This window comes from Rissa tridactyla, chromosome 3 (genome assembly GCF_028500815.1).
Source record: "Rissa tridactyla isolate bRisTri1 chromosome 3, bRisTri1.patW.cur.20221130, whole genome shotgun sequence".
NCBI lineage: Eukaryota > Metazoa > Chordata > Aves > Charadriiformes > Laridae > Rissa > Rissa tridactyla.
Genome location: NC_071468.1, coordinates 77,835,652 through 77,858,990, shown reverse-complemented (window position 1 = coordinate 77,858,990; position 23,339 = coordinate 77,835,652). Strand labels below are relative to the sequence as shown.

General features: G+C 42.4%; 1 protein-coding gene across 3 annotated transcripts in view; it reads right to left on the bottom strand.

The window, feature by feature from the left end:
- Window positions 1-5,106: 5,106 nt before the first annotated feature.
- PDSS2 (decaprenyl diphosphate synthase subunit 2) overlaps window positions 5,107-23,339 on the bottom strand; it is a 121,865-nt gene continuing 103,632 nt past the window's right edge. For all 3 annotated transcript variants that reach the window (XM_054195218.1, XM_054195217.1, XM_054195216.1), the window contains 2 exons: window positions 18,276-18,311; window positions 5,107-7,377 (listed from right to left, as the gene is read on the bottom strand). In XM_054195218.1, coding sequence (XP_054051193.1) covers window positions 7,219-7,377; window positions 18,276-18,311 — 195 coding nt within the window. In that variant the 3' untranslated portion in view covers window positions 5,107-7,218. The remainder of the gene's footprint in view (window positions 7,378-18,275; window positions 18,312-23,339) is intronic.

Sequence of the window (23,339 nt, the reverse complement as noted above, 5' to 3'; positions counted from 1 at the left end):
CATCATGTAAAGTCGGTATAATCCCGCTTTCCAGTTTACTAAGTTGTCTTGTTGCTGTTTCTATTTTGGAGAAAGAGATTCCTTTTCCTCAGGAGACAAAAGCATTTTTGCAAATAGGAAAGAATTAAAAGTCAGCTCCAAGCGCTGCAGAGAAAGAAATCTCCTACACATGGGGGAGCCAGAGCATTCCTCTGCCTGGTGGCGGCGGCTGTGGATTTGGCAGCGACGCCGGGGACTGCGGGCAGAGTCACGGTCACGCACAAGCACAAACGCCTGAAGATGCGGACAAAGGTGGTTGCATGAAGCTTTGGTGCATCGATTGCCAGTTTGCTTGTCACCCTCTTCTCCCCCTCACAACTTACAGCAAGCATTTTGCTTTATGTTTTGCGTCATTTTAAAGGCATTTGCCAACTTGCTATGAGAATTTTAGCTTAATGGCTACTTTCTCTCAGGTTTAGAAAAACAGGTTTACCCTAAAAGAGAAACACGTGAATGCTCATTTTAGGGATTGGTTTTTGAAAGAAAAAAAAAGATAATTTAATGCAAAGACCGTCAGAAAGATGACTTCCAGAACTGGAAATATTCTTTCCTTTGAACTGCTTTGAGAGACTGAAAAGCTTTAGCTTTTTATTTTTCATAAGACACTGTGCAGGTAAAAGTACTTTGAAGACTACAAAGAATAAAAAAAAAAGTTCGGTGCCTCACTTTTCTGTGCAACTAAAGTAGTTGATGAGAGCAGTGACAGCTACTTATCTGACCCAGAAGCCACTTCCTTGATAAATCAGCAGCGTGACACGGCTGCTTGAGTTAGCCTTTTGCATCTATGAAAATTCAAACCCTATCTGCTCAGAAGAAAAAGCAATGGAGAGATTTCACCGGCAGGTTTACCCCTGAGGAAGCTGGTCTGGCATCTTTAACACTGCTTGGGGCAAGGAGCCCTCCCCAGCCACTCCAGAGAATGCTTCCGTCATGTTTCCATTAAACTGAAAAGAGCTTTTCAGTCTTTTAGCAACTTTTATTGAGTTGGATGCTAAGTCAAATATGGACCACTTGCGCACTGTTTATTGCAAATAAGGCAAGGCATGTGCTGGGTTACATTAGAAGCACAGTCGGCTGATGGGGTGTGCAAGGCCACCAAATCCAGCCAGTCCAATAAACCTGGTTGTCCCTTTCCTCTGCCTGGGCGGAGGCAGGGCCCCTCAGTTCCTGCTCGGAGGATTCATTACCTGATTCTTGAAACTGCAAACCAGAAGTTCCTTATTTGGGTCATTGGATCAGCCCTTCTACTCTGCCTGGCAAAGCAACTGGAGCAGTAATTTTCCTGTATGGACCCTTTTTGGGCACTGTTTTTCCTCACAATTCACATACCCCAGCTCCTAGGTTTGAGGTGGGTTCACCATCCCACCTATTCATGTCCTCCTCGTGGTTGTATGGACAGAACCACAAGGTGGCACGCAAATGTGCCCACTGTACCCTTCCCCTTGAGCAGAGAACAGTTGACTTGATAGTTGAGATGATGGCTGGCATGGGCGAGGAGGAGGACATGCTGTCTTTGAATAGCAGGAACTGTTGGGACAGTTTCTCCCCAGCTGAGACACAGGCCTGGATGAGAGATTCTCAATCTACCCACAGCTGGGGCCTTGATGTCTGGCCAACTCATTAGCACCAGGGTGCTGGCGCATGATGGCGGTGCACTCCATACAAAATTCCACCGCACAGACCGCATGCACTGGACTTCATCCGTGTCTTTAGATGCCTGGTTGTCGTCCAGGCTGCTGTAGACTACCTCTCCCACTGCTAAGTCCCTCGGATACTGGATACCATTCTCAGTGGTTGTCCACTTGCTTTGACAGTTTATAAGATCTTCCTTGAGGGGATACCCTTCCTTCGTGCTTGACAAGACCTGCCGATTGTTGCTCTTTTCCAATCCCTTCACTGATGCCCCAGTCTGTTGTGAGGGATCCTAGCTGCTGGGCTTCCTTGCCCTCTAATCCCTAACTGTTGGTCCCAGTATCCCAACACTGGAGCAACTAGTGGATAATTAGCTCACCGGGTTGATGGCTATAATCTTTGCGCGTATCTCACAGCTCACTTAGATAGGGAGCGGGTGGTTTCTGGCTCGTTCATGATTTCTGTATCTTTCCCCTCCCGTTATTGTGACTGCTCTGCTGCACAACTGGCTGCCTCTCCAACTCCTCATCTTGCTCCCTCTTAGGAAAAGCTTCTTCTTCCCTGACTGAACAAGTTGACTTCTCCTTCCATTGTTTCTTCTCAACTATAGGACCAACTGATATAGTTGAGAGTTAGGTGTCTGGCTTAGCCACAGTACCTGTTTGCGTCTTCAGATCCAGAGGCCACCCCCTCTCCCCCTTGAGGGTGCAGCACAATGCTCGGTAGGCACAGGACAGGCTGAGCATGGTGTGAGAAGTTGTGTCCCTTTAGCATGGCCAGGGGATCCTTTTCTCAAATGTTCTGTCACTTTATAAGGATCCTGCACTTCTCTGGGGGTCAAGTCCCACACCATTGGAGGTGAAAACTCTTCTAGGTACCTGCCCATATTCTCCCACACACCTTGCCGCCCATGACCACGCTGCCTCAGGGCACGCCCCTGTGTGACATTGCTAAATAGTTAACCTTAGGAAAAGCTGCATACAGATTCTTGAGACACACCGACGTAAGCATTCCGATTACCCAGGGATGTTCATTGTAACAAGGTGGAAAGCAACTGCCCTGCAGGAGGTGAAGGCGAAGGTGCCGTTCTTTGTTTCCTCCACAAATTGGCTCTCAGAGGAAAAGAAGGAAAAGGTGTAATTGTTAATTGTCTCCACGAGATGGTTCCCGAAGTACTGGGACGGCAGCAATGCAAGGCCCAAATACCAGATTAGGCTCAGGGCCAGTGCTTTCATCATAGTTCTCCCGGGCAAAACAACCGAGGGCTACACGGCACAGCAAACTGCAAAACCAAACCCAGCCTTTAACAAGCTCTCAGATTTGATGTACAGCAAGAGAGGGAGCATGACACGGAGCGTGGGTAACGGAAAAAATGAACCTGCATCGAGAACAAGTCAACATCACGACCAGCAACACCTAACCAGGTACAACAAGTTCCCTCTATCACATTCTGGTCAAATGTCTCATTCTTTTGAGCCCTACCTGTCCCACACTGGGTGCTAAAAAGGACCGTGGTGGACTCACCTTGGATGGCAGCTAAGCACCTCACAGCTGCTCACTCACTGCCCCCCACAGGGGGATGGGGGAGAGAATCAGAAGGGCAACAGTGAGAAAATTCATGGGTTGAGTTTAATAAGTGAAGGCGGGGGGGAAAGAAAAGGAAAAAAACAAACCAAAGTAAAACACGGAACGCAAAAGCAATCACCACCAGACAACTTATGCCCAGACAGTCCCTGAGCAACAGACCTCCTGGAACACTCCCACACCTATCCCCAGTTTTTATTGCTGAGCGCGACATTCCATGGTGTGGAATTATCTCTGTGGCCAGTCCAGGTCAGCTGTCCCTGTCATGCTCCCCCCCAGCCCCTTGCCCACCCCCAGCCCACTTGCTGGGTGTCAGAGCGAGGAGCAGAGAAAGCCTTGGCGCCGAGCAAGCCCTGTTGGGCGATAGCTAAAACAGTGGTGTGCTAGCAATGCTGTTTTGGTCACAAATCCAAAACACAGCACGATATGGGATGCTATGAAGAAAATTAACAGGAAGACCCAGTTCATCCAGGTAATTTTTTGTTCTCTTCCTCAGCAGGCTGCTCCTGAACTGTCCTGTTTTGGGCTTGCAGCCCAACAGGGATGATTTGAAAGTCATGCAGGTCACAGGAGGGCAACCCCGTTAGTCAGGGCCCAGCACACATGGCCACCAGGAGAGACTGACAGAGCTGGGGCTGTTCTGGCCAGCAAGAGGAGGCTAACAGGCAATCAAACTGCAGCACACAGCTGCAGCATGGGGAATCAGCAAGGCAGCGGAGCCAAACAATTCTTGGCAGTGGCAGGTGGTAAATAATGGGCAATGGCCACCAGCTATGGTGAGGGAGGTTCATGCTGGACATCAGAAAATCTCCTTCACAAGGACAGTGGAGCAGCACTGGGACAGACTGCAAGGAGAACCTGTGGAAGCTCCATCCCTGGTGGCTTCCAAGACCAGACTTCATGTCGGCAACAGTCCACTTCAAATGGGAAACTCCACTAGATGTCTTTCAGCAGTCCCTTCCAGCCAACATTTCTATTCTTCCACGTACCTCAACCTTTTCCAAACAACCTTCCTATACAGTGTTATCAAAATTCTGGAGCTGGAAATACTCATCTGGCAGTTTAATGACTTTGCAGCACAGACCTATGAAACAGCCATTCTAGACGCTGCAGCTGTGCTCTTTGTAGGCGACGAATTTGGTTTAAAAAGCAGTTAGGACCTTGTCCTCTATTTTGTGCAGCCACAGAATCACAGAATGGTTTGGGTTGGAAGGGACCTTAAAGACCATTCAGTTCCAGCCCCCCTGCCATGGGCAGGGACACCTCCCACTAGACCAGGCTGCTCAGAGCCCCATCCAGCCTGGCCTTGAACACTTCCAGGGATGGGGCTTCCACCACCTCTCTGGGCTACCCATACAATCATCCAGCAGCACAATACCTGCGCTAAGTTCAGAGGAGCAGCTGACTGGTACGTCTGGTTGAGTAGCTGGATGACTAAAGTAAACGGTGCAAACGCCTTCCTCGGTCACCCCCCAGACCACAGGCCTCCCTCTCCCCGACCTTCTTATAGAGGTGGGTGGGGAAAAGGAATCAAGGACATAAAAATAAAACCAGAGCAGCCTTAAGGTTCCACCATTGATCAGAAATTGTATAAGGTGGATGGAGTATATGAATACACAGCAGTGATTAACTGGCCAAGAGTTTGATAGAGGGGTATAATATTTTGCTTGTAATTTACCTGGAGGAAATGAGACAACAAAAATTTCTCAATAATTACAGGCAAATATCTTAAATATAAGATTACTTGATAATATTGGTAAGGGACTTTTTTTTTTTTTTAAATTCAGGTTAAAGAATAGTTTAAGAGCAATCAGAACTTTCTGGTGATAAAATACAAAAAAGGGTCATTAATTTTTGCTGATTTGTCTTTATTAGTAAAAAGTACAAATAAAAGAAATTGTACTTTCACGAAGAACTAAACCAGGCTTACACAGTTTTGCAATATGTTTGATATTTCTTTCGCACAACTGAGGTGACTGAGGGGAGATGGCTCAGAGTATCTCCAGCAGACTCAAGCTTCTTGCAGTCCTAAATCATTATGAACCCCTTAGCGTAGATGTAAGACAAAGAAAAGATGACGTATGGCTCCTAACCAGAGCCAAAAAAAGCTGAAATATGGCTCTGGTTGAATGTAGGTATTTCTTTCAAGCACATGTTTTACATTAGCAGAACTTCAGGGAACTTGCAGGTAAAAACGTACGGTGGTTAGCTAAGGCAGATCCCTCTGCCTGCCACTGCCTGGGCCACGCTTCTCCGTGCTCCTCTTCTGTCTCCAGCCTTCCTGCTGCAGCAACAGCGCGAGCTCAGGCAGGAGCGCCAGAGTCCTGGGAAGAGAGAAAACGCCAGGGCAGGCACAAGAAAGTGCGAGCAAGAAGCAGTCCGGCGTTGAAGCCATTCTCCATCCAGAACAAAGCCAGTCCTGACTTCTGGATGCTGCTCTCATACAAAGATTGTGTCTCAAGGGTGCTTATTATACATGTAATATTATGGTATAATATAGGCATATATTACACAGACTATTATGTACATTATGCAGGATGTATTTTCGGTATATTTTTAGAGGATAGAGTTTTTATTTATATTTTGCATTCGGTGGAATGCAACACGCTGGTCTATGACAAACAAGCTGTGTGACAGGGGGAAGGAGTGCAGGGGGAGAAGGAGGGAGGAGAGAATTTAACAGAAATAACTCCACTTAGTGTTTGAGCGAGCGATGTAATGAAATCTGTTTGCTGTGCTAGCTGTCTCCAGATTGGGCTGTAATTACACCACAGAAGGAAGAAAGGTAGCTGAGTCTCAATCTAGATCATTTATGTAAACTCAGGCTTCTTGTCAACGGCGTTCTCAGATTGCATGCGTGCAAACCACAAAAATCATCTCCTATGAACAAAACAGAGACGGTCTCAAGTTGCAGGCTTCTGATACACCTTATATGCTGTCTGTAATTGGACTTTAAAATTCAACACACTGAGGTTCAAAACTTCTCCAGGATTTTCTGCATTTTATTCAGCGCGGTGAAAGACTGTACTCACAGAAGAGCATTCCTTCTTCCTTTCTGCCAAAGGCCGATGTCTAGCCTTACAAATTAACATTTATTTGGCTTAAATGAACACAAGTGTCACAAACCTGGGAAATTCTTTTGTGTAAGACTGTGTTGAAACAAACGGCTTGATCTGAGGGAGAGATATTCCCTCCCCCAGGAGAGTTGGAAAAACCTCATTCTTTGACCCAGAGCAACATATTTTATACGCACAGTGTAAAACCCAGGCAGTCACTTCCCTTAACAGAGCCAAATTAATATTTGATTAAACATTTCAAAGCTCCTACTTACCATGCTTGACACATTTTCTCAGCAAGTTTCTCAAATACAGAAAGCATTAGGCACAGGGTAATTTTACATTTGAATACATAAAAACAGTGTGAGGAGACATGACTGCGTGCAGAGAGAGAGAGGATTTTTCCCCCATTAATCCCCCGAACTGCCCTTCCCCTTGATTAGCGGGTACGTTAATTCCCGGCTCCGGCAGCTGGCTCTCTCTGGGCAGGTTTGAGCAGGTTTCTTGTGACACCTGGATCTTCACACCCCTCCATCCCTCCCTCCATCCCTCCTTCGGGCAGGAAAACCACCGGCCTCCGCCCTGGCGCCGTCCCCGCCGGTGCCCAATCAATACCGACTTATTTCCTGTCCATTTGCTGAGGTCACGGAAACGGGACTCATTAATTATTTCTACCAGTGCAGCCTCAAGTGCGCTTCTGGCACGACAAGCGAAAGCCGGCTGTGACCTTTTTTTTCTTCCTCCTCCCGAATTTTGCTGGTGGCAGTGGCAGCTGGCGCATGTTCCTCCGTCAGGATGGGACGGACAAGGTGACCAGCGGTGCGGGGCATCGTCAGTGGCATCGTCGGTGTCCCCACCAGGCTGCTCCCACCCGTGGAGGGAGAGCGGCTCCTCCCGGGGCGGCAGGTCAGGGAAACCTGGTCACGGCGTAGACGATGTTGGCCAAGGCAGCCCTGGCCTCGGAGGGAGGGAAGCGCTCCAGGGCCGCCAGCGCTCTGTTTCCGTGGCAGCGGCAGAGGTCGATGGCAGAAGTCACACCTTTGCCGGCCTTGATGGCTTCCTGCAGCTGTCAGAAAACACAGGCACAACGGGGTGGGTTTCGGCAGTGCTGGCGTGCCCAATTATCTCCGAGAGCACAGGGCTCCCACCGCCCCTTCCCGAGGTAAAGGCAAAAACCGAAGCCGTCAGACAAAGGTCTCGAAATATTCTCTGCTGCTCCATTTTGGCTCCCTTCTACAACAGAACTGCAGGTAATTTAAACTGCATCAAACATTACTTCATCACCTGAAAGATGCCGGCTCTCCAAAGGGCACACATAATTTAAAATTAAAAAAAAAAAAAAAAAAAAAAAAAAAAAAAGACTGTTGAAATATCTGGGCATTTCATACCTAGGCCACTGCCTGAGAACTTTTGTGCAGAACTGGCAGACCAGCAGCTCACTCGCTCCCTCGTTTTCTGCAGTAAAAAAACCTGGATTTTATGAATACCGATTCCATCCCCTGTTTTTGGAAACAGGCACAGGGTGACACACGTTGAACTCTATTTATATACCATATGATTACATTTGCTACAGTGGACAAAAGCAAATTCTGTCAGTAAAATGGGATGTGTTAAACTTTATCGTACTGAGCTATATCCACGCAAACTCAATCTTCTCAGTAAGGCTAGGGAATTTGACAATGGCTCAGAGATACCTCATATGAGAAAGAAAATATTTTCATGGAATAAGAAATATTTCATAGCAAGCTGCTGGCAAGATTTGGCACCTAAAAAACTTGGGTAAATGACAGGTTAAATCGCTATGAAATAATACAAACAAATATGTCAAACAAAACATGTTGTTTTTTCCCAGTACCTCGATTTAGCTGAAGCTCTAAATAGTAATCACATTTATTAAGGACTTTTAAAAAATTACTATTTTTTCCTGGACAGCATCATGAGACTGTCATGAAACAAACACAGGTGTCCCCAGACCAACTCCAGCCTGATGCCTCACGCCAGAGCCTGGGAACCAAGGCCAGGTGGATCTTTGGGATTTGATTATCCCAAAAAGCATGACAGCATTTCATCATCTTTAATGTGTCCCACCTGGCTTTCATAGATGGGTTACATCGCCGTATCGGCTTTTTAAAAAAGGGCTTTTCTTGAACACAGATTATCTACTGTAACTAATTATACAGTGGTTTATAAATGATGTTTTCCTCCAATACACAGCCCAATGCTCCAATTCATTTACAAAAGCCTCAGTATAACCTTATCTATCTAGTTTAAATCACGTAAAAATATCTAAGCCATGGCCAAATTGTTAGTCACCCATTTTTACAGATACTTGCATTCACCCAGAATGAATGACATTTCTTATCTGAATACAAACCGAAGTGGGCTCATTATTTGTATTTAAAGATGAAATTAGCTGAAAGCCTATTACAGCACTTGAGTGTTCCAGTCCCAGTTCATAAAAATTTTATTCTCCACTTCAGTTAGAATCTTCCCGCACTGTGCGCTGGAAAGGAACTTGCCCGGAGGCATAAATGCATTGCACAGTTAATTCAACACGTCTTCTAACGAATGGGAATCAGCCATACAACCACAGCTCTACAGCAAAGGCGGGGACAGGCGAGGTGAGGTACGGTACGCTGCCAGCGTGAAAAGGTGTTTCTTCCCCCTTCCCTGAGGCACACCTTTGCGAGATGGTAGAACCCACGCACCTCGAAGCAAACTCTGCCGATTTGCTAAAGCTCATTAAAAAGGTTTCACGTACCTGGTAATACTCATGCAAGTATATACTGAGACGTAAACAGGAAAGAAAATAGCTCCTAAATAGTCTTCAAACTGGTCAAAGATGAGAGGAGCTTAGTTTAAGCATATATGATTGCATAGATGTACTCTGACTTACTTGTAACACCAAAATCTGGAAAGGGGGAGAATTCTAATGCAGGGACACAATCCATTTACACGCTTGTCTTGTGTAAGCCCTTAGACACACGTAGCGCCTTGAAGCCAAAACAATTGCAAAGCTCGTGTCAAACTATGTGCAGAGGAGTCACTATAGAAAAATCCAACTAATCCGCTACTCAATGTTTCCAAGCAAAAGTTCAAGGAACCTCAAAATGAGAAATTATTGCTCATAGGGCAATCTCCTTCCTCAGCTCTTCAGTTAGAGATCATCCTACGTAATGAACGATTTCCAGTCCTTAAAACCTTCTGTGGTTTATATTCCATTTGCAGAATCAGCTGGGCAATTCAAATAAGCGTACACTGAGGGCAAACCAGTCCAGATTAACCAGACGGCACGCGACCTCTACCTCAGCTGGGGTTGTAAAAGAAGGTTTTGGGGGAAGAGTACAAACTGGGCTTCTTGTAGTCAGACAATTATTAGAGAAATACAGGATATAACTCCACAGGAAACCAGGCTTCAGTAGTGCTGCTGTATGCAAACCCCCCTAATTTAAGCCTTTAGCTGTACTGTCAGTTGTATCACACAGTTACACTTTCACGCTCGTTCTCAATTTTTGAGCTTCAATGATTTTTTGTAATGAACTTCACAAACGAAGTACATTAAAAAAAAATAATCCATGTATCCAGTTTAGATGCTTATTTTTTAATTTCGTTTGGATAGGAGCTGCTAATTTTTGAGGCAAATAGAGAAAAGCAAAATGAGCTGTTTCTATTTGTTACTTTATAAACTTTAACTACACTCCCTCATTAATTTCTTCTAAATAAAGGAATCTGCTCTTCTGGTCTCTACTTATATGGCATCATTTTGTGCAAACGTATTTCCACTTGTAGAAACAATTTGATCCATCATTAAAACACAAACTTCTTCAGAGTGGCATTCAATAATTAAAACCGAATACAAGTCAAAAATACAGATTGCTTCGACACACTTTTCTTCAGTTGAACCGCTAGATGCGCTGGAATACTGCGTTTTCATCTTTTGTTCAGACCATTGGCGCTCGAGCCCTACTTGATTCTAAAGGTACCAAGAATCTGACAAATCACCAACTGGGTTTTGGTTATTTAAATTTAGCTTAAAGAACAGTCTTGCAATAGTGCAGCCAAGTTAAGAGTCGGATGGGAAGTGATGTCCCCCCCCGGCTAACATACCAACACTGTTTTCCTTCAGCACCTTCCGTCTTCCTCAATAAATTCAGATATTGACCAGGCTCGACAGCTTTGCCTGGTACACGTGAAGCTCAGAACCCCAAAGTTTTATGTCTCAAGGTTGCTCTATGAATCTAAGAAAAAGCAACAACATCATCACCTGGGAAAAATGGATACCTGGCTGAGCATGGAGGACAGAGCACACCCAGAGCCTTGCTCCATTCAGCTGCTCTATCTGTGCTAAGCCCAGCCACATCCATCTGACGTGCAATGAATTTGTTTTCATTTCTTCTCGTTCCCTACTCTTTGGCTGGAAGGAGGGATGGCTCTGATCAAGAGTTACAGAAGGAGCGAAAGAAAAAACAGGGAGAAAAGAAAGGAGGGAAGCACTGAGGCCTTCTCATTCTGAATGCTTTGAACATACACAGGAGGACAAATTGCTGGGTGAGAGACTGGGCTCTTATTTCTCCAGCTTCCTCCTTCCCTTCTTGTCACTTTCATCTCTTCAGTCACCTTATAGCAGTAAACCAAGAGGAGGAGAAAGGGATGCTTTCTGAGCCCTTCCAACTTTAAGGCTGCTTTCCACCATCTCCCTCTGCACCCACCTACATGCTCTAGGCATGTCCTGCAAATAGATGGCAAGAAGCTATTGATTGTTCCTTGAAGATTGCCTCGTGGAAAAGAGATTGCCCACCAGAAAGGAGAGTTTTATATCAGCACCTTGGTTTCAAGCTTCCATTTCCTGTCCTTCAGGAGACAACCACAAGCACCAAACAGTTGGAACTGGGACATCTTCCACCCAACCCTCTGAGATTTGCTGGGCCAAGAACAGAATCAAAAACCAGAACAGCAACCACTTTCTATGAAATCTTGGCCTGAGTTCAAGACTGATCTCTGGACTACTTCCATCTCTCACGTTAAAAGCTATTGAACAAAATACAGAGAGAGTTTTGGAGCAAGGACCATGTAACCATATACAGTCTATTCATGGTTCTGGACCTACATGTGGGAACAGAAGGATGCTTACGGATATGAACTTTATTTCTCTGTTCACTGACTGACCCTTCTAACTCCACCATAAAACCAAAAAAAGTATATTTGTGTGTCCCATCTCCCTGCTTATAAGCTAGTAAGACATTAAAACTAAGAAATTATTTTCTGCAGTAGAGCATAAGTGAATAATAAAGAGAAACACTGCGTTGTCTAGGTCTATGGTCTAACCCATACCATATATAAAGTTATAGTGAATTCGCATTCCTGCTCATACTTCATAGCATTAACGTTTGGGCTTTTTTATTAAGTATTTAGGCACATTAATACGTAAGGGGCAGTCTACATTTGGATTAACAACCTTAATAGGGTCTACACAGCTTTTAGATTCTACCGATTTGTTATAAACATACAAAGAGTAATGAAATGGTGATGATGGTGAATCTCAAACCAACTGCTAGTTTCACATATGGTACTAAATGGTCATCCAACAGAAGTTGCCTCTAACCAGATTTGACTATATTCAACTAGATTCAAATCAATGACCAACAGGCCGAGAGGTCCACATCCTGTTTTTCTGATGTTTCAACTATATTCTTTTTCCTTCATAGTTATACACATGCATATTTTTTTCTTGAAGCAGTGTGTCCTTGCAGCAAAGATCATCAACCACTTCTTGGGCCGTGTTAACAAGTGTATTCAGCAAGAAATTACTGCCCCCTATTTGGGGCTTGTGGGACCATGTCTGGAGTGTTGTGCCCAATTTGGGGCTCCCCAGTAAGTGAAAGCCGTTGCCATACTGCAGCAAATGCAGTGGGAGGCTACCCAGATGATACGGGGCCAGAGCGGCACATGGTCTACAAGGAAACGCTGGGAATTGCTTAGTTCAGCCTTAAGAAGAGAAGGCTGGTTTTGCTGTCCCAACCATCTCATGGGCAAGTGCAGAGGAGTCAGAACGGGACTCTTCTCAGAGGTGTACCTGGAAGAGATGAGGCGCAAAGGGCACAGGTTGCAGCATGGGAAATGCTGATAAGACCCAAGGAAATTCTTTTCCGCTGGGAGGGAGGTCAAGCACTGGAACAGGTTGCTGGGGTCGGCTGTGAAATCTCTGTCCTTGAAGATACTCAAAACTCAACTGAGCAAACCCATACCAGCTCTGCACTGAGTGAGAGGTGGGAACAGACATGCCTCAGAGGTCCCGTCCAACTTAAATTATTGTATGATTCTGTGAATAAAGTAGAGTTCAAAGTACTATGTTTCCTAGTCTCTTCGTTTTGAAAAGGCAAAGAGAAAATTTCTCATCCATACCACAGCAGTTAATTATTTGCCTTTCAGACCAACTCTTCTGGATTGCGGTTGGACAAAATGGATTGTCTGAGGGCAGCGAGAGGTCAAAGAGGCAAGCTAGGGACCGCTGGATTTTGGAGACTGAAGAATTAAAGCAGACAAAAATTAAGCAGGTGTTCAAGTACAAAGACAACTAACTTCAAATCTTCCCTGCTGAGATATTTCTGCCTTATTTCCAAGCCAAAGGAGAGAAGATTCCTTTCAGAGAGCTCTACCTGTAGGGAGCAACAAATTTTTGGGGGGAAGGCACCCTGAAAACGTGGTGAATATTTTGGCTGTACTAGACTTCATGCACAAAGGGAGAATGAGAACACTGAAATTCTTAATTATTTTTTTTCCCCAACGGTCAAACTTAGGATTAATTAACAAGTAAATTCAGATTTTTTTTGGTTGTTTTAGAAGAAAATCCCAAGCAGCTAGATTTCTTATATACTGAAATCTTAATTCTCTCTGATCTTGAAGTGAGTTAAAACATCCTGTATTTCTGAAGTGCACAGCACTCATTGAAACAAAAAGAAAGTCCAAACCACAAAATTTAAATCGATCCGTGACTGAAAAATGCTCTGTTTGCAGTGTTCTGCATTAGCTTTTCTAAATTTGTTTTCTCTTTTGTGGAAACACTGTGTTCAATAAGCACCGATGTTTGAGACTGCTGAAATGCTACCTTGAAAAGGCACCAACATGTTTCACAGCTAGTAGATCAACTTTGTCAATTTTTTTCTTTGTTTTTTTTTTCAAGTACCTTGGAACGTGTCAGCATCCGCTCTCGCAGTTTTTATGGCTGGACACAGGGTTATGCTCTTCCTTCTCAAAATGGGCTGAACAATCATTTAAATGCATCACTTCCTAACGTCGTAAGATACATTTACTTTTTAAAAATCTTTGTTGGCTATGTATGTAGAATGATACACCGCTCAAAACTGCAGCAGTAAAAGCATTTAGCCAATATTTTCTTAGAAACTTTTTCTATATAAAAGGTAAAGAAATGCATCTTTAAAGGGCATAAACACCCTGTAGAAACTTCCATGAGTAGTACCACTCATTTGACAAACAGAAAAATTCTCTTTTTCCTTAAACTCAAAACCACCCTACCTAGGAAGAGGCCAAATCCGGAGAGAGTCACCCCCGGCAGCAGAGGAAAGATGGCTGCTTACGGGGAACGCTGCTACTCCAGCTGTTATGCAGTTCTTGTAGTGCACTGTGCCAAAAAAATTACAAGTCATCCCGAGACACTGATTGATTGTACGGACCCTTTAATATTTTAGAAGAGACATCAACTCCTCCTCCTTACGCCTTTCCATGTCTTTCACAATGAACTTAACAAGGCCCACTAGCTTTTAAAGCTAAAAAATGGTAGTTAAGTGATGCCTTTTTACCAAAAAGTATGACTTTCTTAAATCACATTAATGCAAATAGTGATTGTTAACTGTCATCTTAGAATACACAAGCAATTAACTTGATATTTATGTTAAAAGATGTGACAGTTGTTTGCTTTAACAAAACAATAGTTGTGCTGGATTCTCACCTCAAAGCAGCCATGGAAAATACCCACTCATTTAAAACAAAGATGCAAGTGATTATCGGTACCGGATGTACACTTTTGATTACTCAGATATGGTTAATTCCAACAGAGGAGAAAATTGCTTCTTCTGAATGGTTTTGGCAACTTTTGTAGTATTACTAACACGGCAAGAAAAATCCCACCTATATTCATTAAATCTCTGACCATTCCTTCTTTTTTAATACAGATAACAAAAGGAACTAATGGCAGTGGCTGCTCCAAAACAAACAAGGCACATTTTCACGGAAACCCACCACATCTACACATCATAAACATCTACAAACAACAAACCTCTGATTTTAACTCTTTGCTGCATTTCAGGAGCCAGGCAACTCTTGCTAATGCGTGGCACTGTGTTATTGTCATTTATCAGTTGCATGACAGTAGGCTACCACCGAGAAATCCCCTTGTTTCCAGATGTGACCTTTCCCGTTATTCTTCTCTCTTGCCAACCATATAGGAAGTCAAGACATTAGTGCCGTGCAGCATATGAATGGCTGGACCTACCACTTCATGACTCATGTGAGTTCCAGTTCTGCACAAAACCTGCTCCCTGCGTTAACATCACGCACGGTGTTTCATGCACAAACCAACAAAGTCAGTCACGACATACTACGCTCACGTACCAAGTTTCCCATGTCAGTTTGGATGAAAGGCCTCTATAACATACAGCAGAACAAATGGACAGGGTGACAGTGAAAAAAAACCAAACCAAAACAAAAAACTTTTGCTACATTCTCTTTCACTTGACTTAATTTGTCTTTTCTAAATATTGCATTTAGAAAAAACAAAAAATCCTTGCAGTAGCATACTCGTCGGCTGCAAAATACAGGATTTATTTCTTTATTTAGCCTTATCTTACAATTTTTCTAGAGCTTTAGCTAGAAAACAAAAATTATTCCTAGCTTACTTGTGTTACTAGTTGTGCCTTCGTTACACTCATTTAACAAGTCCGTATAATGCCAAGCACCATTAAGGCCTCGACTTCAGTGGAGAGTTTTTAATCAATATTATAAAATAGGAACAATTAAATTGAGAATCTCAACTTGTTGTTTTAGAATTGCACAGCTTATCTTGCATGCAAAGTAGATGTAAGATGGATAAAAGCTTTTTGATTTTAAAAAGTCTGAGATTTTTGCCAAAATTTCACATGAAAATGAAGGTGACAGGAAAGTTACTGTCTCTTTTAATGACATATGTGAATTTTGTCCCTGCCATATATTTGTACTTTCTCTTTTGTCACCTGAGAAACACCATTAAAACAGAGCTGAAACCTCATCTTCATCTCTGGAAGAGACTTTCAAACACCACACTGATGGATCAATAATTTGTCTGGTTGCGGTGTGATGGTGTAGGAAAAAAAGAGCAAAACATTCAGATACTAATGTGAGAAAAATATATTCAGAAACACAGACCTTAAAAATAAACCTTTTGTGATATCGAAGTCCTTTAGATAAAAAGATTGAGAAAAGCTGGGAGAAAAAAAAATACCAAAAAATTTTGCAGAACATAGTGACCTTATTGACACGACAGTCTCAGACCTCATTAAATTAATAGAAAGTTTTTCACGACTATTTTTATGTCAGAGCCCTCACTAAATTTACTAGTACCATCTTGATATATTTTTGTCAGTTAAAAACATCAGGGATACCATTCGAATATTACATGCATCAAAGGAACAATTCAAAATTCTTGAGCAGTCTCAAAACTGAAATAAAATAAGAGCCCTGCCTTTTAAGGAGGCATGTTAAATGGGTGGATCTCAATTTCTCAAATTTACTTTCAGTCACTATTTTAATTGAAAGCCACAGTGAGTAAGGTAAAATATTCTTAAGCAGGCTAAACAGCTAACAATTTTTGTATACGTGTATTTATGCATTCAACTAAAGTAACAACATTTTAATCTCAATTAAGCGGCACACTGAAGTTCATAACAAAAATTAAGAGAACAACAATAATACAAATTTTCAGAAGTTCTACAGCCAGTTTTGGTGACCTTGGCTTTTACAAAATTAAAGAGGAGATGTTTCAGAGACTCCATGAGAAGCAAGTCCCCAGATTTGATTAGGAATGTTAAAGTAATTCTAGCAACTGAATAGAAAGATGAGAGGGGACCTTGACGCTGGGAAGAAAAGACTGAACAAATGTGCAAAGCACTGACTCTGGTGGAGTAGAAATAAAGACCACACAGCAAAGGGCAAAAACCGAAACAGTAATTTGTACTGCACAACGTGTCTTCTAATTGGCTGTGTGCACATACCGTGTCCAAGCTACTGTGAAGGGACGAGCTACAGGTTACCGGGTTCATTTAGCATGGATGTAACTAACGACCACTTTTATTTTAAATGAAGAAACATAGAAGAGAGGGACATGACATCCCAGTTTTGAGACCGATTTCTACAAAAACCCAAAGTTGATTATAGTTTGAGCTCACAAAAACCATGGAGAATTTTTCACTATCATTACTAAACTCATAATATCTGTGCTTATGTAAGAGATGACTACTTGGAGCTAGTAAAATGACATGCTTCCTGGCTGAAGTCAACTGCACAAAATACAACACTTGAAGAAGGGCTTTTCCCCTTCCTTTCCTTTTATAGTGTGCCTAGCCAACTTGGACACTTGAATAACTTTTTCAATTTAATCAGAAGGATCCAAATTTAAGTCAAAATACAGAATACACTGATAAATATTTAATTCAGTAAAACAATTTTAGATTTTTTTTTCCTTTTTTTTTTTTTTAATTATGGAAATTACATTGGGCAGATCACAATTGTAACAATTAAAAGGAGAAAATCCATTCTGGACTTACAAAAGCACGTAGCCTAACTTAAACATTCACAGAAGTGTCTCGCATACTCAGACATATTTGAAGAAGAAAATTAGTGCTCTCAGTGGTGATTTAGAAAGTCACAGCTGTATCAGATTCTTCTATTGTAGAAAAAAACGAAAAGCACTGATTTTAAATAGCATGCTAAGGTTGAGACCTTTTTTATGGTCTAACAGAAAGGAAGGACAGGGAGCTTTTTTAATAATCCAAATTACAAATTCTTTTAATACAGTATAATTATAATAAAAAAGTTTGACCTGTACCTGTGTGTTAGCCTTACGTACTAGCAGCAATCAGTCATAGCTGTAACACTCTTCAGGCCCCAGTTCAAGAAGCAATTCTCAATCACGTGTGTGGCTCAATTTATGTATTATTTCCCATTGACGCTGGAGATGACTAACTGGTCCCTCATGATCTACTTAAGACTCGGAACAAGTCAGGCTCGTGCTGAGTGAGCGAGTTGGGGACATAACCTCATCCTCTGTCTCCACCACAAGAAAGCTGTGCTCCAGTATTTAACCAGGGGAACCTTCTCAGCCATCTCCTGCAGCTCTCCAAGAGATTTATGGTGTCCCAGCTACTTTCATCAGCTAAGCTAATTAGTTCAGGTCTGCCTTTACTATAGAGCAGTCCCAGTAGCAAATGCAGTGGTGACTTCGCTAAAAGCTGTAACGGGGACTGGAAGAAACACAAATTACTATTAAACGTGTGTGTGCATGTTTTTTAATAGATGACACGGCATTAAGGTGAGATAAAAAAATGTAACGGCATACTCGATCAATATAGAGAGACCACTGATAGGAGCTAACCTGCAAATGACTGCAGGAAAAAGACAACAGCAAAAGCCATCAGAAGTCTGGTTTCAAAACCAAGTTTGGGTAATTAAATGGAATGAATAATGGCAAAAATGATTATTAAATAGCTACATTTGATACTTACAGTACAGCTGGCTGTTACTAGCTTTTTAACATCAAGGAATTGCACAAGCCATTCTCTCTGTCTCTCCATATACACATGCACAAATTATAACTTGACTTTAATAAGGAAGTTTCTCTCAACTGTCAAGAATATCCTTGAAAATATTACAAGAAACATTAAAAATAATAAGCAGACTTAAATATAATTTACCAACCTTCTTGTAGTCCATTTTATTTCCTTTTCCTTGTGCCTTAAAGAGAAAGAGAAATTTTATATAAGACATTACACACTGCGAAGAGTTGCAAGAATAGAGAATGCAATTAAGGTAGCTACTACTTTAAACATAACCAACTTTCATTAGGAATCCGATATAGAAAAACCTAAAATACAACCAAACGTGTTACCAGCTTATACAACACGGTGATTCTGGTTCAGGTAAGAGCTACGGATACTCAATGTAATTTTTAGGATTTTTATTAACTTGTAGTTAAACATTTGTTGAATCCAAAATTATTTTGTCTTAAGAAATCTTGCTGTTTTCATCAATTAATCTCTCCCATGAGATTCTGAAATAAACTATGTTTCGTATCAGTAATAACAGGATTTAATGTCTTAAAAAGAGAAACCTCCCTGTATCTATAGTGATTTGCACGCAGTTAATAGTCTAGAGCTCTCAAAAGCGGATGTCAGGACCATGTCAGCGCTATTAGACCTAGGTTAGATATGCTAATTGTGCCTTTGGTTTAGAATTGTATTTAAGCATAGAGCACCACCCTTTACTTAGGCAGCAGATACATACAACCTATGACTCCAAGCACATTCAGAAAGAAGCATGAATAAATTTCAAATTTCTTGTTGCCCAGATGCAGAAAGTATGTAGACCAAATTCCTCAATTTTGTCACAGAGTGATGCAGAGAAGAAGATGTCTATGTCTTTCTCACCCAGAGACCCAGAGCATTCCCGCTTAACTAACCTGAAGCCCTTTTCTCAGGTCAAATCTAGCTGTGTCATTATCACCTCGTCCCAAATCCAGCTCATCTCTTTTCAGGCACATTAAGAAAAAAATCTCTACTGTTTCTTTCCCTCTAGCCTCCACAAGGGAGGACCACAAACCTCAGTTCTTCTGTAATGCAGTCTCCTCAAAGGATGTAGATTAGCACCACTACCTCTCCGGGTCCTCTGTGGGGACTTCAGAGTCCAGCCAAGAGGAGCAGCCCAACTGGAATAAGGAGAAGAGCTGAGGCCTGCACTGAAGAGGAATGAACACTACGTGGCAAGCACAACTTTGAAGAGATGTTGCCAAGACAGCATGGATTTGGAAAATAAATTAATTTTTGTAAGGGAGAAAAAATAAAATAGAGAAAAGAACTGACAAGAGACTAAGCAGGCAGAACAGGAAAGAAAACAGTAGATAACAAAACTGATTTCACTGAAGGAGAAAGGAGACTGATCCACAAAACCTCTCTACTACTCTCTTTAAGCTTCTTAAGAGTCAGCTTTTCTGGAATGCACGTTAAGAAAACAGCCTGATAGCATTTGGGAGTAGCATAACCCCTGCCAATAACGGCTTCCTTATTTGTGTATTCCCATCTCTTTGATTTGCCAACTCTTATGCATACTGGTTGGATCTTACAGCTTCTTCAAGATAAATGTAGTAGTTATATTGTATATCAGAACATACCAGAAATATGTTCTTTAACAAATGGTTGCCTATATGCAGATTCACACTGCAGTGGAGAATTTGCCAACATGTTTGAGGAAGATGCTTTTTAGCCTTAGCAATAGCAGAAGAGGTGTGCTCAGTGTGCCTCCTCCTGCATATAATACGTTACAAACGACAAGAATGCCTTCCCATGCTCTGTTCCTCTCAAGCATTCAAGTCAATGGCAGTTGTGCTTCTCCAAGCAGCAACCTTATCTCATCTGTTTCCTAAGCCTTCTTTACTACAACTGCATCTTTGCTTTTTTTTCTTTCTTTTTATCCTCACAGTACTTTGGCTCTTTGACATTTACTGACCCTGATTGCAGACACATAGATATTTTTTTTTTTTCCTTTTCCATCAGATTTCTGCATCTGGTTTAGCTTCCTCAAAGGTATTAAGCCTGATTTGCAAAAGGTGTGCACTCTTGTCAAACTTGGATAACTTTCTAGGTCTCACTGCTTGGTTGGGGAGCTCAGCCTCTGAATGTGGGGTCTCTGGGCCCTCAAAGAAAAGCATCTGCTTGCCTGCATATTAGAGACCTTTAACAGGCAGCTCAGCTCAGCCTTCCTCCTGAACATCAAAGATCACTACGTGCCAGGAGCGAGGGACAATTATACCATGACATTCTTTATTAATAAATGAGGTGGTGTGAAATCAACACACCTTGCCAGGAAGAAGGACCCCTGAATCCCCCATGAAATTACTCAAAATGCATCTGATAAGCAGACCACAAGCGGATGGTTTAAGACAATGCTTTTCGGAGCACGTTTTCAGGATGTTTTCCAAGATTGACTTTTCTTTCTCAGATGAGATGGTCCCTTTTATGTGTCTTAAAAGCTATACTTGAGAAATGCTTGATAAAGCATTTGCTAAGTGCTTTTCTTTCAGCCCTGCTTCTTCTGAGAAGGCTCAGAAAAATACGATGAAAGGTGCATGGATTACTCTGTCCTAGATGGGATGGTTCTAGTTTCTGACTTATTCTTTTCTAAAATTACAAATGTCATGAGCTAAGATGGATTCTAGATCTGTTCTTGAGGGATTCTGCTTAATTTCTTCACTCAAACTTTGATCTCGCTGCTTAGATCGTGGATGCCTGTTGAAGCCAGAGAATTTTTGCTCTAGTCTAGTGAGAGTTATCCACAAGTGGCTAAAAGTGACCAACTCTTCTGTCTTTTGATCCCTAGGAAATCCTCCATCCTATAATCCTGGAGGCTTTCCAAAAGCTCAGTGGACTGCAGTCAGCAACTATTATAACGTGTCATCTGAAGAAGAGCATTCAAGCATTTTTTTGTCTGCCTACCGCAGTGTTTCCTAGGAACCATTTAAGATTGAGTGGGTTTGTTTTGTTTTGTTTTTTAAAAACATTTCAGGACTCTACTCCAACCCATACTGTTTTTAAAATAGACACTTGACCAAACAGTTCATTGGGCATTTTAATTTTAAATGCACAAAGGTGGAGGGTGTTTGTGGTGAGGTCAGTGAGAACAGGAGAGACTTGGGTCTTCATGGATCATTCATTCATGCATGTGTATACACACACAGGTACACAAACCTACACATTTTTTTCCTCCTATGAATGACACGGCTTCCCCCTATACACATCCCAAGTCCCTTTTTAGGCAGTCCCTAAATTTCATCAAAATCAGAATCTAATCTTCTCAAAACATATAATTTAGCATTGATGCAACCTTCTGCACCTGGATATCTGATGTGTTTTGCTCTTTCCAAATGAAGAGACAAGGAGGCTTTTGAAAGTTCTTCTGCTCAGCTGCAGAAAGGTGCATGTGGCTACCACCACTAAAAGGCTACCTTGGGAACAGCAACTGTACTCGGACCTCTGACAACAGAACAGTAGTGAGACAATCATTCAAGTTTTGGACACTTCACAGCAGTTTAGGCACCCTTCATGACCTCTCTGAAGACTGTTTTCATCCAAGATGGGCATGACAGGCACTGAGTCCCAGTCACAGCCTTTCTGAGCAGTATATCACTGTGGAGGCTACTAGGTGCAATGGAGCTCTCTACCTCCACTTTCCTAAACTCCAAGACCTTCCCGCTGACGGAAGCCGCCAAGAGGAGGTGCTGCCTTTAATCCACCACGAGGAGGTGCTGCCTTTAATCCACCACATGAATACTTACGTGGGCAAACAGTGAAAGAAAGTCAAATGACTTAGCAGTAACTGCAGGTCCATGATGTGATTTCCATATGCCCAGTCATAACTCAGCTACTAAGAAAAATTCTACCTGACAGGGACTGAGTGCACGGTGCATGCTTTGCTTATTTAAACCATACAAATGACATTGCACAAGGGGGTGGCTTATGAGCATACTCTTACTAGTACTGCCAAGATGAGAAATCCCTGGTTTGAGTCTTGGCCTATCTTGAATGTCACATAGCGAATGTGACTATGGATGACATCTCAAAGAGCTTGTAGTTCACGAAAGGCAATTTTCCTTTCTAAATCACCACAAGCCAAGAAAGGCTCCTGGACTAGGTGTTGCCCTTTGTATTTAGCTAAAGTAGTATTTTTTTTTTCTTTTTTCCCCTCCCTTCAGTGAGAACTGCTTCATTGTTTCTACAATGCCCATTTTTGGTATGAGAATTAGTAAGCAGACAGACTGCACTCCTGGAGTCCTGCAATCTCCTCTAGATTTTGCAGATGGAAAATTGTTTCAAAGCTTTTATAAACTGTGCTGTGGTAATACCATCATTCTCCAACTGCAATCATCCAAGTCCATTTATATTCAACTCGCGTATGAGCCTTGTGTTGAGATTACAGAATTCCAAAATTCCTTGTCACACGTTGTAAACTACTGGCCTCTAATTTCAAAATGACAAAAAGTTTGCTTCGCTTTAAGATCCCCCAACTCCACACCACTGCAAGGTTGCAGATTCTGCATATACTTCCCAAAACTTCACCGCTGAAGAGACCGTGCCTCTTGCTTGAGGTATGCGAACGCAGGCTGCAACCTGGCCATCATGAACGCACAACTAGGCAGAGGCTCAGACTCCATGCCCTCTGCCCGAAAGTCCTGCTTTCAAACCAGCAAGGAAAGGAGCCGTCGGTAAGCACGTCTTGAAAGAATATGCTCGCACAGAGCTAGCTTCTTACTGAAGGCAGCAGCCTTTCTACTGAAGAATCTGTATAACTACTGCTGGAATTTTCAAACAGTACTCATCACAGCTGTTTAGACAAGCAAAACATGTCCGACTGATGCAGGAACTCAACAAAATGCTTAATTTTGGACGTTTTTGATGTTTCTCCCCCTCTGTCTTGTACAGTTACCTATTTGTTTTTCAACAACACACAGGAAGGTATTCAGGGAACTGAACCCTGCTGCGCTACATGGTACATAAAACAGATCTACACCACACAGGTATCTTATTCATACCACCTTCTTCATCTAAGACTTAAAGACAGATGAATTAAGAGAACTGAGAATAAGGACATCAACCAGCTAGACCTCACAAATATTTTCTAGTGGTCAGGAAGCCAAGTTCCCCAGATCTTTTCCGCCCATCCAAAATTACTGCTTCCAGAGCCAAGTTGGCAGAAGGAAATGTGTGCCTACCT